At 41.3% G+C, this 15,033-nt stretch overlaps 1 protein-coding gene, 1 long non-coding RNA gene and 1 pseudogene across 6 annotated transcripts in view; 1 reads left to right on the plus strand and 2 right to left on the minus strand.

Moving 5' to 3' along the window:
* SGCZ (sarcoglycan zeta) overlaps positions 1-15,033 on the plus strand; it is a 793,251-nt gene that overhangs the window by 772,034 nt on the left and 6,184 nt on the right. For all 5 annotated transcript variants that reach the window (XR_006290777.1, XM_043546174.1, XM_043546176.1 and 2 more), the window contains one exon: positions 1,180-1,303. Coding sequence is in view for 4 of the 5 variants with exons in the window: in XM_043546174.1 (XP_043402109.1) it covers positions 1,180-1,303 (124 nt within the window). In the remaining variant the exon portion in view is untranslated. The remainder of the gene's footprint in view (positions 1-1,179; positions 1,304-15,033) is intronic.
* On the minus strand, positions 8,446-10,107 carry LOC102943527 (annotated as a pseudogene).
* Positions 8,446-15,033, minus strand: part of LOC122465747 — a 30,417-nt gene continuing 23,829 nt past the window's right edge. The window contains exon 3 of the long non-coding RNA XR_006290778.1: positions 8,446-8,946. This is a non-coding gene — a long non-coding RNA (uncharacterized LOC122465747). The remainder of the gene's footprint in view (positions 8,947-15,033) is intronic.

A 15,033-nucleotide genomic window follows, 5' to 3' on the forward strand; every position in this document is an offset into this window, starting at 1 on the left:
TCCTGATTAGCCTGCCTGCCATAATTGATTCTAGAAAGTTCTTAATTGGCTCCAGGTGTCTTGATTAGCCTGCCTGTCTTAATTGGTTCTAGCAGGTTCCTGATTGCTCTAGGGCAGCCCCTGCCCTGGTTACTCAGGGAACAGAAAACTGTTCCTCTGGTGGCCAGTATATTTGCCTCCTACCAGACTCCTGTATCCCCCTTAGGCTGGGGGGGGGATCCTTTAGCGGTGGGCAAGCTTTGCCCGCCCACTTCCTGGATCCCAATAGGACCAGACTCCTGTACCCCACTGAGCTGGGTCTGTCACAGCACCATCACCACAAATCCTCACCACCACAACTCTCAATAACAGAGAAACGTGGAGTGCTGTGAGCTAGCACTGCAGAGAGAGCTCACCCCTTGGCTTTGAGTGGTCCAGGATCTTGAGGACAGAGACTGTGAGGAAAAGAAGAGATAGTAAAGGGGGAACTAGTGGACGGACAAAAAGAAAAATGTGGTAATTGCATTGAGAAGTGATACAGAGAATATGGCAGATATTGTGGGGTTGAAGAGGTCAGTGAACAGTTTGCAGAAGGGGGTGAAATGTGTGCAGAAAGCAGAGTTATACAGACTGAGGGCCTAATCAATCTCTCACTTCCCACTCCCCTCCTCATCCCCAAGCATGTGAGTAACTCCGGTGCAGTTAGTAGGAGTTATTTGTATGTTGTGAAGGAAGAGGAGGTCCCAGGGAATTGAAACTGTTATTAAAAAATTCAAAGGAAACATTTCAATTTGGATTTTATTTAAATGTACATCTCGCATTGCATAGACAGGTTAGACATTGCTTTTCAGCATATAGTCACAGTAGAAAGCAGCATATCTGTACTAATGATAATTCAGTGTCGGAGCAGCTATCAACTAAATTAGGCCTCAGTTCAAGAAAGCATCCCTAAGCAGTATAGCAAGCATGTGCATGAATCCCGTCGCTTAAAGTTAAGCACATACTTAAGTACTTTCTTGAACAGTGATGGGTTTAAGTGCATACTTAGGTGCTTTCTTGCATTGGAGTCACAAAGAATAATAAATAAAGAACTTATGCAACAATTCACTTTTCATTTTCTTTGTTTTGACAATGGATTTTCATCAGCACATGCTGTTGATATGAGGATTTTTTTTATTAATGGATACTTTTATTTTTCAGACTTGAGTCTCCAACTAGATCTTTGATAATGGAAGCACCAAGGGGAGTACAAGTTAGTGCGGCTGCAGGAGACTTAAAGGCAACCTGTAGGAAAGAACTGCACTTGCAGTCCACGGAAGGGGAGGTAAGCTCAGTCTGCAATGAAATACTATGCAGTTCTGTCCAGCAAAAAGTAAATAACATAAAGAAATTATTTAATTGATACTGTATGTAAGAATCAGGTGTATACTGTAAGAAATGTTCTGGAGCTCCCTGAATTTAAAAGTGGATTTACTCCAGCCTGGCTCATGCATTATTCTTTGTTTGCTTTCTAAAAAAGCATGTGAATGGTTAAATTTTATTCACACCATTTCTCTCAGGAAAAACAATGTTAACAAAATACAAATGTGAGTATTTGCCCTAGAAATAGCATGGCATGGAATGCTGCTTAATATAGCAGCAGAGGACAAGTTTACCCAAATCTGTCACCAGAGTCCTGGTACAGAGGCAGATATGAGCTAGGATTTTGAATACATACACAATTATATTGTGTGAATGTGCACAGAGAAAGTTGCATCCAGCCAATGAATCTTAAATTTGGAATGATATCTTGACAAGGCCTGAGAAAGGAAAAGGTGTTCTATTTTCTAACTCTCCCCAATTTGGTTTAACTGCTCTCTCTCCTTAAATTGTTATTGCCTCTCTGAGAGATTGAAAGCTCCACTTCAATGATATACCACACCATCCATGCGATATTTCAGTATGAACAGATTTTTGGGGCAGGATTCTCTGCTTGTGTGGTCATTTATACCTGTGAAAAGGGGTATAAAATGCGACCAGAACAGAATGAGAATCAGATTCTTGGTTTTGTTGTAAGTCAGTTAATGTGTGATAGTGGTGCCTGGAAAATTACCTAAAAATGAAATAATAATAAGAAATCTTGGACAATAGCATCTAGAGAACTCAGTTCCCAACTAGACAATTCAGTGAAGTGGCCAGATTTTCAAATTTTTGGTGGGAATTGCTGGGTTCCAAGTACTTTTGAAAATCTGGCCACTTCATTTAGGTGCCTAACTGGGAACTGAGCTCTTTTGAAAATCTGTCTCCTTGGGTTTATATATCACATCTTCCCCAAAGAATCCCAAATGTTTCACAAACTATACAAAATGCATATAACAGCTTTGACATATACCCACATCAACCATTGCACAGCATGTAATAGTGTATTACAATACATACAGGAATGTTGTGGCCAAGGACTCTCTGGGTCATAGCCTTACATTTATAAAAATTTCCACAGGATCTGTAATTTCCATGCAGCATACTTAAAGCACAATGATAATTTTTCGGGCACTGAGCCTAGATTCTCCACTCTCATTCTGTGCACCATAGTACCGCCTCCTTTCAGTTTTTCTTCAAAGCCCACTTCTTCTCACAATCCCTTAAGAAGTTACTCTCATACTAGTGCAACCCTCAGAAAATCTCATTGAAAGAGAAGGAACCGATATGATGCATCTCCAATGACACAAGGAAAACAGCTGTTTTAGAGCAAAATTAAACCTTTTGGCTCAGCATTCTGCAAAGGACAGCATGTAGCCAAATGGGACACCCTAAAGGTATTGTATGTCACAGTAACTGTTTCTCCCATGCTTCCCCCTAGCTATGTGGGGTACATAAGCTACTTCACTCTTTGGGGGAAAGACTTATTTCCTTCTTATGCCTGGCTATTTCCATTGGCCATTGTGTCTGAGTGGAGGGAGTGAATTTGTGGCTCTGCCCACTCCCATCCACTCCTCACCCATTCTTAGCACCTTCCCATCCACTTTCTTACAGTGGAGAATACAGGTTGTGCAGTTCTTCTCTCACTTCAGAAGATGAGGAGGGGGCAAAAAGAATGCGTCTATGTGGCCATGTTAGGACTAGTGACAATCTAGGTCTTATTTCTACTAGCCTCCAACCTCCCTCACCTTTGCCCAGTCTAACATGTCCTTGAGTCATCTTACGTTTTCCACCTAGTGCCTGTGTCTTACTACTCTTGCTCTACCTTTAATGGCATTTCTCATGTACTAATATAATACTCAAATGCTGAGACGAGTGACAGAACTTTTTTTAAACTGTTAGCTCTTTGAGGCAGTGAGTGTGTCTTTAATTTCTCCATTTAGTACTATGCACATCTATGGTGCTTTTACAAATGTTTTATAATAGTAATAGTCACAGGTGCTGACTCTGTGGGTGGTCCAGGGTTGGAGCACCCATGGAAAAAAATTAGTGGATGCTTAACACCCACTGGCAGCCAGCTCCCCTCCTCCCCATCAGCACCTCCCACCCACTAGCAGCCCACCAGTCAACTCTTCCCCATCCCTCCCAGCAGCTTCCGCCCACTGCAATCAGCTGTTCTGCGGCATGCAGGAGGCGATGGGGGGAGAAGGCAGGAGCGGGGATGGGGCGCGCTTGGGGAGGGGGCATAACAGGGGTGGGAAGAAGTGGGGCTGGGTCTGAGGCAGAGCGGGGGTTGAGCACTCTGGAGCAAGGAGGAAGACAGCACCTGTCGTGATAATTAATAATAATTGTGAACTAGTGGTTGTGAGGATAACCTCTAGCCCATGGGTTGATCAGGGATTTTGTCATGTACCCTGATTGCTATTTGCCTTCCTAACCATTCTTCTGAAGTACTGTTCTCTCATCTCCATGTAAGGTATTTTTGTAAATGACATTCAATGACCTACTTTAGTCTAGATACTTTGGTGATGAGCACCTAACGAAAGTCAAATTGATTAGATTCTTTATCCAGAATTCAGATTCACTTACGTGTTCAAACTTAACTGCCTCTAGATGTCATGGTGTTGTAGCAAGATTGACAAAACTATTTAGATGATAAAAGAAGGCCCCATTCTCAGATAAGCATTGCAGATATTTTATTCCTAACACAAGTCTCTGTTTAGAATGTTAATAAATTATCTCAACACAAACCTGACAGGTTCTTGGCTGAACACCAAATTGGAGCATTTGTTCAATTCTTAAACCAACATGATAATCATGGAAACCAAAACTTTATACACATCTGGGATTTCCCAGGTGGTTGATTCCATAATGATTTATTAATTTATTAATAGTTGTCATGAAACATTACTTTCCTGCCCGCTCCCTGACAGACAAACACCACCCTTTGTTACTCCCTAATAGAGAGAGTTATCATAGCCAAAATAATTTTATATGCTTATCGTACGTTGTTTAATTCTTCTAGTGCTGGTAATTTTTATGTTCAGCAAAAAACAGTTTTACCCTATGGATCTCCCCCTAAATAAACACAGGAATTCCACACTGGATCAGACCAAGGTCCATCATGTCTGGTATCCTCTCTCCAACATTGGGCTGTACAAGATGCTTGTGGAAGATGCAAGCACTCTGCATAGGCAAATAACTCCCTCCCCCCCTTAGGACTCATCCTGATCTCTAACCGAGATTGCTTCAAGCATTGAAGCATGAAGATTAATATCCCTTCCACAACATTCTTGTTACCATTAATTATTATAACTGTGGATATTCTTGATCTCTATACAAATGTTCAATCCCTGCCTGCATCACATTAAATTTTTGTTCTTAGCAACTTCCTGTGTTCCAGCAAGTGATGTGAGGAGGTGGCGGTTTGCTGGATGTAGAGATAGCAAATATCTTTCCCTCTTCCCATTGCCCTCCTCCCCTCCAAAAAGTCCAAATGTCCTTATAATGCAAGGTTCTGGGAAACAAATAGTTCAAGAGATTGGTAGCAGGCTATGACACTGTTTCCTTGTGGGTCAGCATTTCATCTGTTATCCAGGTCAGTGGTGATAGCAAATGACTAACTGATGGTAGGTAGGGAACCGATGAGTAATGATCTGGTAGATTTAATCCAGTTCCTAAAGGACAGATTTGCACATCAGAGCAGCTGTATCACAATTGCTGGAATGCATGTCCCCGTGTGCCTTTTGTCACCTATAAATGATAGTACCAGAAGCAACAGAATACCATTCCGGTTGCCAGCAGATAGGCCAAAGACTTTTTGAGCATCAAGACTAAATTATCTTTTCATCCCTAGAAGTGGCCCTTCTAGAATACATCTTGGTTGAGCAGTCTGGAAGAGCAGGACTGTGGATGCCCATTTTGTATCTTTCTGTGGATACACATGGGACTTCAGTGTTCAAGGCTAGCAGTCCAGCACCATTCATTGTATAAGAAATTGACAAAGCAAGTCAGTGGAGGAAAATTACATGAGAGAATTTATACCACAGAGACTAATACAATGAAAAAATATTCCTAATAAATAGTTTACAATTAGTTTCCTTGTTAACTCACTGACGACTAGAGAGTTTATCATTATTGTTCTATTAGTATATCACATACTTAAGTGCAATCAGACACATTTTAAAAGTAATCTTTGCCTTTCTATAATAAACACAGCCTTTGTCAATCAGTCTTTGTGCTCATGGTGTTTGCCATATTTGAGGCTGAGGTTTTGTACTAGAAAATAGTTCTTTTGTTTTGTTCACATATTGCCGAACCAAATTGAACTTTATAAGGTTTGGAGGCAGTTACTTATTCTGTAAATCACTTGAGATAAATTTGTTATAACCATATTATCAGAACATTATAAATTTACCATGGATTAAGCAGTGAAAGATATACTTCCCTTTTATTTAAGAAGAACTTTAAAGTTTTGTGGGTTGTTGGGTTTTTTTGAAGAATATAACTGTTTACCAAATACTTTTCCTCCAGTCCTATTTCTTGTACGGTATAATCCTTAGCCTCCCACAGCACAAATTGAAAGTCTTTGCAAGCATTCTGCATTCTGCTCTTTGACTCATTTTCTTTTTATTTACTTCAGTATTATTATAATCTTTTTATCCACATTATAAATAATAATGCATGATCCCAGATTGAATACTGGAGGCTGTAATTTAGTCTCAGGTTCTGCTACCCTTTATAAAGCACTTGAGCTGCACCCTTGTGATTCAAGGCATCAGCAGAATCTTTTGATTCAATTACAGCTTGGCATTTAATTGTGAACTATGTATTACTCTATAAATAAACCATAGCCAATGGTTTAAAGCAGCAATCATTTACACGTAAAATGGAATTGGAAACTCTGGGCATTAAAAAATCCTATCAGCTCACATAAGAGGAAAAAAGAAGATTCCATCTTTGGAAATGCACCTCCCCCCCCCCCCCCCCCCCCCCCCCCCCGCCCCGGGCTGCTGGTTGACTATTACTTCCACATATAAACACAGTAGAAAAGTTCAAAGATGTTCAGATCATTTTTGAATAATGCTATTTGCATCCTGTAGCTACTAGCTTTCAGTAGACCTGCAAATACATAAAAGTTTGTTGAGTTGAACCAAAAATATACCAGTATATAACAGTAACAAGTTTCAAGAATTATTTGATGGTGGCAACTCAGTGGTCCAAAATATGACTTACCTAGCCCAGCTCTTATGAAAATTAATTCTGATTCAGTTGCTACATATTTACCCAAACTGCTCCCATGCAACAGACTCTGAACTTTTGCAGCATCACATTGGCTAATAAAGGCCAAGTGTAATCAAGAAAAAGAGACTCTGGGTATGTCTATACAGCTACTGGGACAAGTCTTGCAGCCTGGGTCAATAGAGTTGTGTTAACAGGTCTCACGCTAGAAAGTCCACTAAAAATAGCAAAATGGACATTCCAGTTTGGGCTGGAGTTTGGATTCTGAAGCCTGAGGAGGAGGGGTGAGCTTCAGATCTAAGCTCTAGCCCAAGCCAGAAAATTTCACAGCAGTGTCTACACAGCTATTTTTAGCATGCTACCCCAAGCCCTGATAGTGTGAATCTGTCAAGCCAGGCGGCAAAACTCACTCCCAGCAGCTGTGTAGACATACACTCTGAGACTACACATTTATGTGAACATATCCATGTTTATTGTCACCTTGTCCCTCCACTCCACCCCCCTTTGTTTGTATATCCACCTGTTGTGCCTGGTTATTATAATCCTAGACTGCAGGATCTCTTGGGCAGAGGACTGTCTTTGTTTTGTTTGTTTATACATTGTCTAGCATAATGGGGCACAATCCCTGTCTTGGGTCTCCAACTACTACCGTAATAAATCCATAATTACATTAAAAATTATGCTGAATATTAGGATACATTTCCCAAATATCTCACTTTGAGACTATTGACTATCATCCCCAAGGAAGTGGTTGAAGCACCATTATTTGTGTCTTCTCAAAACTTACAAGACAGTTGACAGTACACTTTTCTTCTGATCTTCTGTGGCTTTTTGTCCTTAATATCTTTTGGCTTCTGTGACTTATTCATCAAAATAAACAATATTATTCAATGAAAAATTATAATTATTGGGTCAAACTCCAATTTTAGTTATACTTGTGAAAATCGCATTGAAGTCAATAGAGTCACTCCAGATTTATAGCTGTGTAACTGAGATCAGAATTCACTGTTGGTCATCTAAGTATTTATATGGCTCTATATTATCTGGTCCAGTAAGTTTGGAAAGAAGTGTGAGCTACCTGATCTGTTGACAGTGAGGGTTGTGACTACAGCTGGTTGGAAAAATTCCAGTGAAATATTTTTTGTTGGAATTTGCTGATTCATCAAAATCAAAACATTTTTCTAGAGAGGGTTCATTTCTGATGGAGTTCTAACAGAACTAAGCCTGTCAGGCAGGTTTCCTGCCAGCCTACCTGATAGCAGCTTCCAGGCTCCCAACTCCTTGACAGCCAGCTGGTGGGCTGATAGGGAGCCAGGAGCCTGGAAGCCCCAGTTCTAAGGATCATGGCTCCTCAGCATACAGGCTTCCAGGGTTCCCTGCTTGGGAACAGCCCATGTGGTGGATTGCCTTAGAGCAGGGAATGCTTGGTTTTCAGAGTCCACGGCTAGGGCTCCATTTCCTTTTGCAGAGAATTTTGAAATTTGTGGATTTTGTTCTGCATTGGAACAAATCCAGCCTTTGAAATTTCTAAGTCCTCCTTGAAACTGAATGACTTTTCTCTGCCTGGCTCTGGTGTTGCCTGAGTAGAAATGATGGTTTGAAGGCAACTATAATTTCAGGGATGAAATAATGCCTCAAGTGAATTCATTAAAAATGAATGATAAACAGAATTGGGAGAACAAGTAAGCAGTAGACAGCTATTCTATTGGCTCACCCTTCAAAATAATGTTTAACAATTGTATTCTGTTTTTCATCTTCAGATCACTTTGTAAACTCTGTGATGGGGCAAGGCCAGATGGCTATAGAAAAGTAGTTGTTTTTTTTTTTAATTTTAAACCACAGAAGTTTATTAGTTTGCCTTACACAAGGAGTGGTCAGTGACTTTACAGTTATCACCTTTAGGGTTAGTTACAAATCTACTTCTGAGATCCCATTACATCAAAGTTACATAGTAAAGTCAACCAACCTTAGTCTAGTCTCCAGCCCCAGGGAATTTATAGCTAAAGGGGGAAAAAGTAAAGAGTCACTAGTCAGCCACAGGAAAACTAAAGCCTAACAGGTAGCTCTCTCTCCACTAATACGGTTAACAGTATCCTTCGTCACATGTGCAACCTGTAACAGAGCTTAAGATGCATGGGATATAGTTACTACACAGTACATCAAAGGAATAGTCAAGTTAAACATAAGAGGTGGTGAGTAAATCAAACAATATTGGTCCAACATGAAAGGCTTTTCAAGGGCAAAGTTTACAAGTAACTACTCAATTTGGTAAATACATTTGCTCTGACAATTACTGTGGGTAACCCCATCAGCAGAGGCTGAACACACCTGCTGAGGCCCTCTTTAGAAGCATTTACAATGGACAGTGGATGGGCCAGACTCATCATATTCCTGCTTACTGATCCACATCTGCTGGAAGGTGGAGAGAGAAGCCAGGATGGAGCCACCAATCCAGACGGAATATTTACGCTCCGGTGGGGCAATGATCTTGATTTTCATTGTGCTAGGTGCCAGGGCCATGATCTCCTTCTGCATTCTGTCAGTGATGCCAGGATACATGGTGCTTCCGCCAGAGAGCACCGTGTTAGCATAGAGGTCTTTTGGATATCTACATCACACTTCATGATGGAGTTGAAAGTGGTCTCGTGAATGCCACAGGACTCCATCCCCAGGAAGGAGGGCTGTAAGATGGCCTCTGGGCACCGGAACCTTTCATTCCCAATGGTGATCACCTGGCCATCAGGGAGCTCATAGCTCTTCTCCAGGGAGGAAGATGAAGCGGCTGTGGCCATCTCCTGCTCGAAGTCCAGGGCGACATAGCAGAGCTTCTCCTTGATGTCGCGCACAATTTCCCTTTCGGCCGTGGTGGTGAAGCTGTAGCCTCTGTCAGTCAGGATCTTCATAAGGTAGTCGGTCAGGTCACGGCCAGCCAAGTCCAGACGAAGGATAGCATGGGGCAGGGCGTACCCCTCGTAGATTAGCACTGTGTGGGTGACCGCATCCCCAGAGTCCATGACGATACCGGTGGTACGCCCAGAGGCATACAGGGACAGCACTGCCTGGATAGCCACATACATAGCTGGGGTGTTGAAGGTCTCAGACATGATCTGTGTCATCTTCTCTCGGTTGGCCTTGGGATTCAGGGGGGCTTCAGTGAGCAGGACAGGGTGCTCCTCAGGGGCAACCCGCAGCTCATTGTAGAAAGTGTGGTGCCAGATCTTCTCCATGTCATCCCAGTTGGTGACAATGCCATGCTCAATGGGATACTTTAGGGTGAGGATGCCTCTCTTGCTCTGGGCCTCATCACCCACATAGCTGTCCTTCTGCCCCATGCCCACCATGACACCCTGGTGCCTGGGGCGTCCCACAATGGAAGGGAACACGGCTCGAGGAGCATCATCCCCAGCAAAGCCAACTTTGCACATCCCGGAGCCATTGTCAACAACGCGGGCGGCGATTTCTTCATCGGCCATTTTGATTTAATCTGAGAGAGACAGTGGGGAGCACAGACTCCATTAGGTGCATGGAAGCTTTCAAGGAGATGCGATCGGCTACCTCCCCCATGCGCCCTACAGCAGGGGGACGCTGCTGTTGTCTGGACTGGGATGTGGGTGTAGCAGAGCTCAGCCTACGGAGCTCCCACCCCCCGCATAGGCCAGGCCCAGCCCGGCGCTGCCTCCTTGCCCCGCCCCCTCACTAGGCCCGCAGACTCAGCGGCTCCGACTGGAGACGAGGGCGGGCGAGCGTGACCCCAGGCCGGAGTGGCCGCCGAAGTGGCCAGCGGAGCGGCTAGCCCCCTCCCAGCTTGATCCCAAGGCCGCCGGCCCCACCCCTATAGAAAAGTAGTGGGAGATAGATATATTCGCTCCAGGCTAAACAAATCCCTGGTACCAGGATAAGTGAAATGGCAGCTGCTCCAGGTCAATTAAGACACCTGAGGCCAATTAAGAACTTTCCAGAAGACAGGGAGAAGGCTAGGTCGATTGGGACACCTGAAGCCAATCAGGGGCCGGCTGAAACTAGTTAGAAGCCTCCCAGTTAGTCAGGTGGGTATGCATGTCAGGAGCTGTGGGAGGAAGTTGCGCTGTTGGAGAGGCTGAGTAGTACACACCATATCAGGCACAAGGAAGGAGGCCCTGAGGTAAGGGTGAAGTGGAGCTTGAGGAAGTGAGGGCTGCTGTGGGGGAAATAGCCCAGGGAATTGTACATGTTATGTTTCTAAAAGGTCAGCTACCATAGCAGATACTATTAGGGTCCCTGGGCTGGAGCCCGGAATAGAGGGTGGGCCCGGGCTCCCCCCCCACACACACACCTTTGCCCCCTGATTAATCACTGAGACTGGGAGACAACAGAGACTGTGCAAGGAAGGATAACTTCTCCTCACCTCCCTCACTGGCTTATGATGAAAATGGCTCAGTAGACTGTGACCCTTGTCTCTAGAGAGAGAAGGGTTACATGGAGGGTCACGGTGAGCCTCTGAGGCTAGCGAAATCCGCCAGGAAATGCGGGACCCATGGAGGCAAGGACAGAGCTTTGTCACAACTCTAACTAATTACTCGTCACCTCTGTGAGGTAGGAATGTAATTAGTAGAGCCAGTGAGGAACTTTTTCAATGAAACTTTTTTTCATCAAAAATTGCCAATTGGTTGAAACATAAACAATACCAAATTTTAAAATTATCAAACTATCTGATTTTGACATTTTCAAAATGTTCTGATATTTGCTTCCAAACAACTTTTCATTTAAAATTTAAGTTAATGTATAGTAAAAAAAAAAAAAACTGTTAAATTTAAAAGGTCAAAATGGAAACACAATGTTTCAGAATTACCAAAGAAAATTGACTGACCCAATCTGAATTTTTTTCAATTACCAATTCATGAAAATTCTTGAGATTTTGACTTTCAGGACAGGATTTTTTTCAAAATCTTGAATTCTTGCTGTATTGAAAAAACATTTCCTGAGAAGCTCTAACAGCTAACACTGTTAAGGAAAAGAAAACTGACACAACTGCCTAAATTTCTGCCAGATTTACTAATTTTCAGAAGCTTGGTGATAAGGCTTGAAGTATTCATAATGCAGGGATTTAACTGGTGTCTTAGGGCACCAGCTAGCTCTCAGCTATGTGAGCCAAGGATATTTTCAAATCAAAAACCTTCACATTTTGCATCCAATTTAATATTTTAACATATAAAACCACCTTTGGATGTATTTTCAGTTTTTGGAATACTGATATGTAGGACCCTGTGGATTTTCCTTCAAATAATGTCCATATTCCTCATTAATAGAGATGGCCAAACAATTCACAGTACACAATGTATTCTGCACATGTAGCCACTTTCACAAGCTGAGCACAATTTTCTTGAATGTATTCATTGTTTGAATTTATGTGATGAATATATCACTCATTGGACTGAGCATGCATATTCAAAATTTGAGTATTTCTTTTTTGCAATTGGGCCGATAAGTCACATGGGATTGTTTCTGTCCTTCATTGGATACACATGCTAATGTTACCAACTCAAATACCTGCAAGTGCAAATTTCAAACTCTGTTTCTGTGAACACTTGAGCCTGTTCCTTTGTACAGTAATTGGCTTTCCACAAACATCTGTGCTTGTAAAAATTGATTGCTCAAATGTTCACAGAAAACAAACTTAAATGAGATCATGCCTGAATTCATTAAAAATGTGAACAGATATCTCTGAATTTTTTTTTTTTTGCACCATTCTACACTGCACTGGTTCTTTAACATCTCGGATAATGTGTGTTTAACATGATTTAATGTTCTCAGAAGAGAAGAATTTTGAAATATTTTTGAACAACTTCTATAAATAGCTACTTTGGTACTGGAAAATCCATAGTGAAGCACAAATTCTTACTTTCTCAGTAGGTATTAATAATTGAAGAATATTTAACAAACAATGTCTCTGTCACCAAAATATAGGGTATAATGTCATCTAACTTGTATATAGTGTTTTTGTCTTCAGAGCATTTTACAAAACCTAACATATTAATGCATTTGGCCCCAGGCGCCAGCTTTGTTTCAGTATTTAACCATCCTCAATAGCCATTCATTATCTCATGTTTGTTATGTTTTTGCTTCTGCAAACAGATGCCCTATTGTGCACTGATATGTTGGCACAGAGTCTCATTCATTGCAATTTATCACTGCATGGACACAGGGGTCTAGGCTTGTGCATCTGTTTTCAGATTGAAAGTCATACGTAGCAATAAATGGTTGAAAATTCACCATGGAGGATTTAACCTCAAAACCTTTTTTACTACAAGTGTACCAATGCAAAGAACATTATTGCTGTTATTATTAAACTAGTAAAAGTTGCAGTAATACAGTTCTTTTGTTTGTTCACTTGTTAGACAAATAATGCAAATCAGTCTAAATCTCTGAGAACAGAATTACACTCTAACTACTTGGGCAACCCAATGTGAAATTTAATTAGCACCAACACCCTCACCTCAGGGCAGCATGAAATAATCTTAATGTGTTAATTTCATATTATACAAATATCCGTAAAGATTTAAAAACACACAAGAAATCGTGTTCTAACCCATGAAAGCTTATGCCCAAATAAATTTGTTAGTCTCTAAGGTGCCACAAGGACTCCTCGTTATTTTTGCTAATAGAAAATTAAAATGTTTTGATTTTGCCTCATGAAGGCTTGTTTCTTCTTTCTCGGAATGTCCAGTTATACCAAATGGAGGTTGAATTCAGTGAATAAGTGTTGAAAGAAAGGAATAAAAATGGTTAAAAGTTTCAAGGAATGGTCTGTGTGGGAATACAATGTTAAAAGGGCCACAGTTTGGGTGCTCAACTTTTATTTTCAAACATACCAACATGTGAAAACTGCATTGATGGGAGCCTAGTGACCCAATTTGTGAAAACAACCATCTGTGCTTACAAAACAATAATATATCCAAACTAATGCACAGAAAAGACCCAACCCTGGGCCAAATCCTCAGTTGGTGTAAATCAGCATTGATCCATTGTACTTGGTAGAGCTTGTGAGAACCAAAGAGATAATTTAGAAGAAACAGATTAGGCTCCTAGGTGGATTGGCCGATATCCACCAGAGATTTTCAGTAATTCTGGCTCAAGTTACTTATTGGGAGAAAGTTGACTTAATATCCTTTTAATAAATTGTTATTAAAGTTAATCAACAAACAAAAATGAAATCAAAACTTATCACTAAGGCTAAACTACTGTAAACCAGCCAAGGGTTCAACAATTAAATTCTTAAACTGAGGTCAAAATAAGATGAAATAGACAAGTTAACAGCAATATTGAAATTAAGCAATACATTTAGTAATATCATCAAATGAATACAGCAGATGCTCTATCCGTATAAGTCCTAAAAGATGAGTAAAAAAGATGAGTCCTCAAAGGAGGTAGCTCGCTATCTATTGAGTAACAGACCCCAATTAGAGAATTTCCCTATGGTAACAAAATCAGCTTAGCTAGTTGAATATTTTAATACTAAAATCAAATTATTATTTACCACTAGGTCATATCCTCAGAGCCAATTGAAGCTTCCACCTTAGATTTCACTATTATATATAGAGCTAATCTGTTTCATCTTCCCTGCCTCCACAAAACACATAAGACATTAACAAAACACTAGGATAAACAAAGTTGAGCAGCTCTCACTGAACACATTATAGCTGACAGCTTAATTTCTCTGGCCTCTTTCACAGAAGGGGAACACTCATTCAGTGCTTTTACAAAGCAGAGTTTAGGGCTATTTAGATTTGGGGGGCGGGGTATTCATTAGCACTTCCCCGTGTGCTCTGTTCAGGGGAATCCTCAGCCAGGAAACTACACGTGGTTTGGAAACTTAACAGGGCAGAGAATCTGCCCCACAGTATTGACTGTGATCCCTTGACCTTTGTGGAATTACATGTTTGGACCCCAGGCGGGAAACTGCTGATCTAGGGAGTCTGTCACAACCTCAAATGCTGATGGATTGCAAGGTGAATCTTACTGTTTATAATTACAAAAGACCCTGGGTGGTGAGTGGGCTATATTGGTGTCTTTAAGACACCTTTGCCCCTTCCTGACCCTGGGCATGCAAGGAGGTCCTTGGAAGGGAGCTTTACAGCTGTTTTGTACTGTTCCCGTGTTGGGAGAATCATTATGGCATCGAGGGGCCAGAGCTGCAATGAGTATCCCTTCAGCGCTCTCTGAGTCCTTACTTCAACAAAATTCTGAAAATTGATGTCAATAGGAATTTTTCCCAAGTGGGGATTATAATAGCTGGGAAATTTGGCTCAGAACAATTTTGAAACCCTTTGTTTTGTTTTTTTATTTAGTCTGTTACAATATTTTGTTTTAATGTAATACCTTTCTTCATATTGGTTTTCTATCTAGTCAAATATCTTGTATACTTCCACTGGAAATTGT

This window comes from Chelonia mydas, chromosome 4, assembly GCF_015237465.2.
Source record: "Chelonia mydas isolate rCheMyd1 chromosome 4, rCheMyd1.pri.v2, whole genome shotgun sequence".
Lineage (NCBI taxonomy): Eukaryota > Metazoa > Chordata > Testudines > Cheloniidae > Chelonia > Chelonia mydas.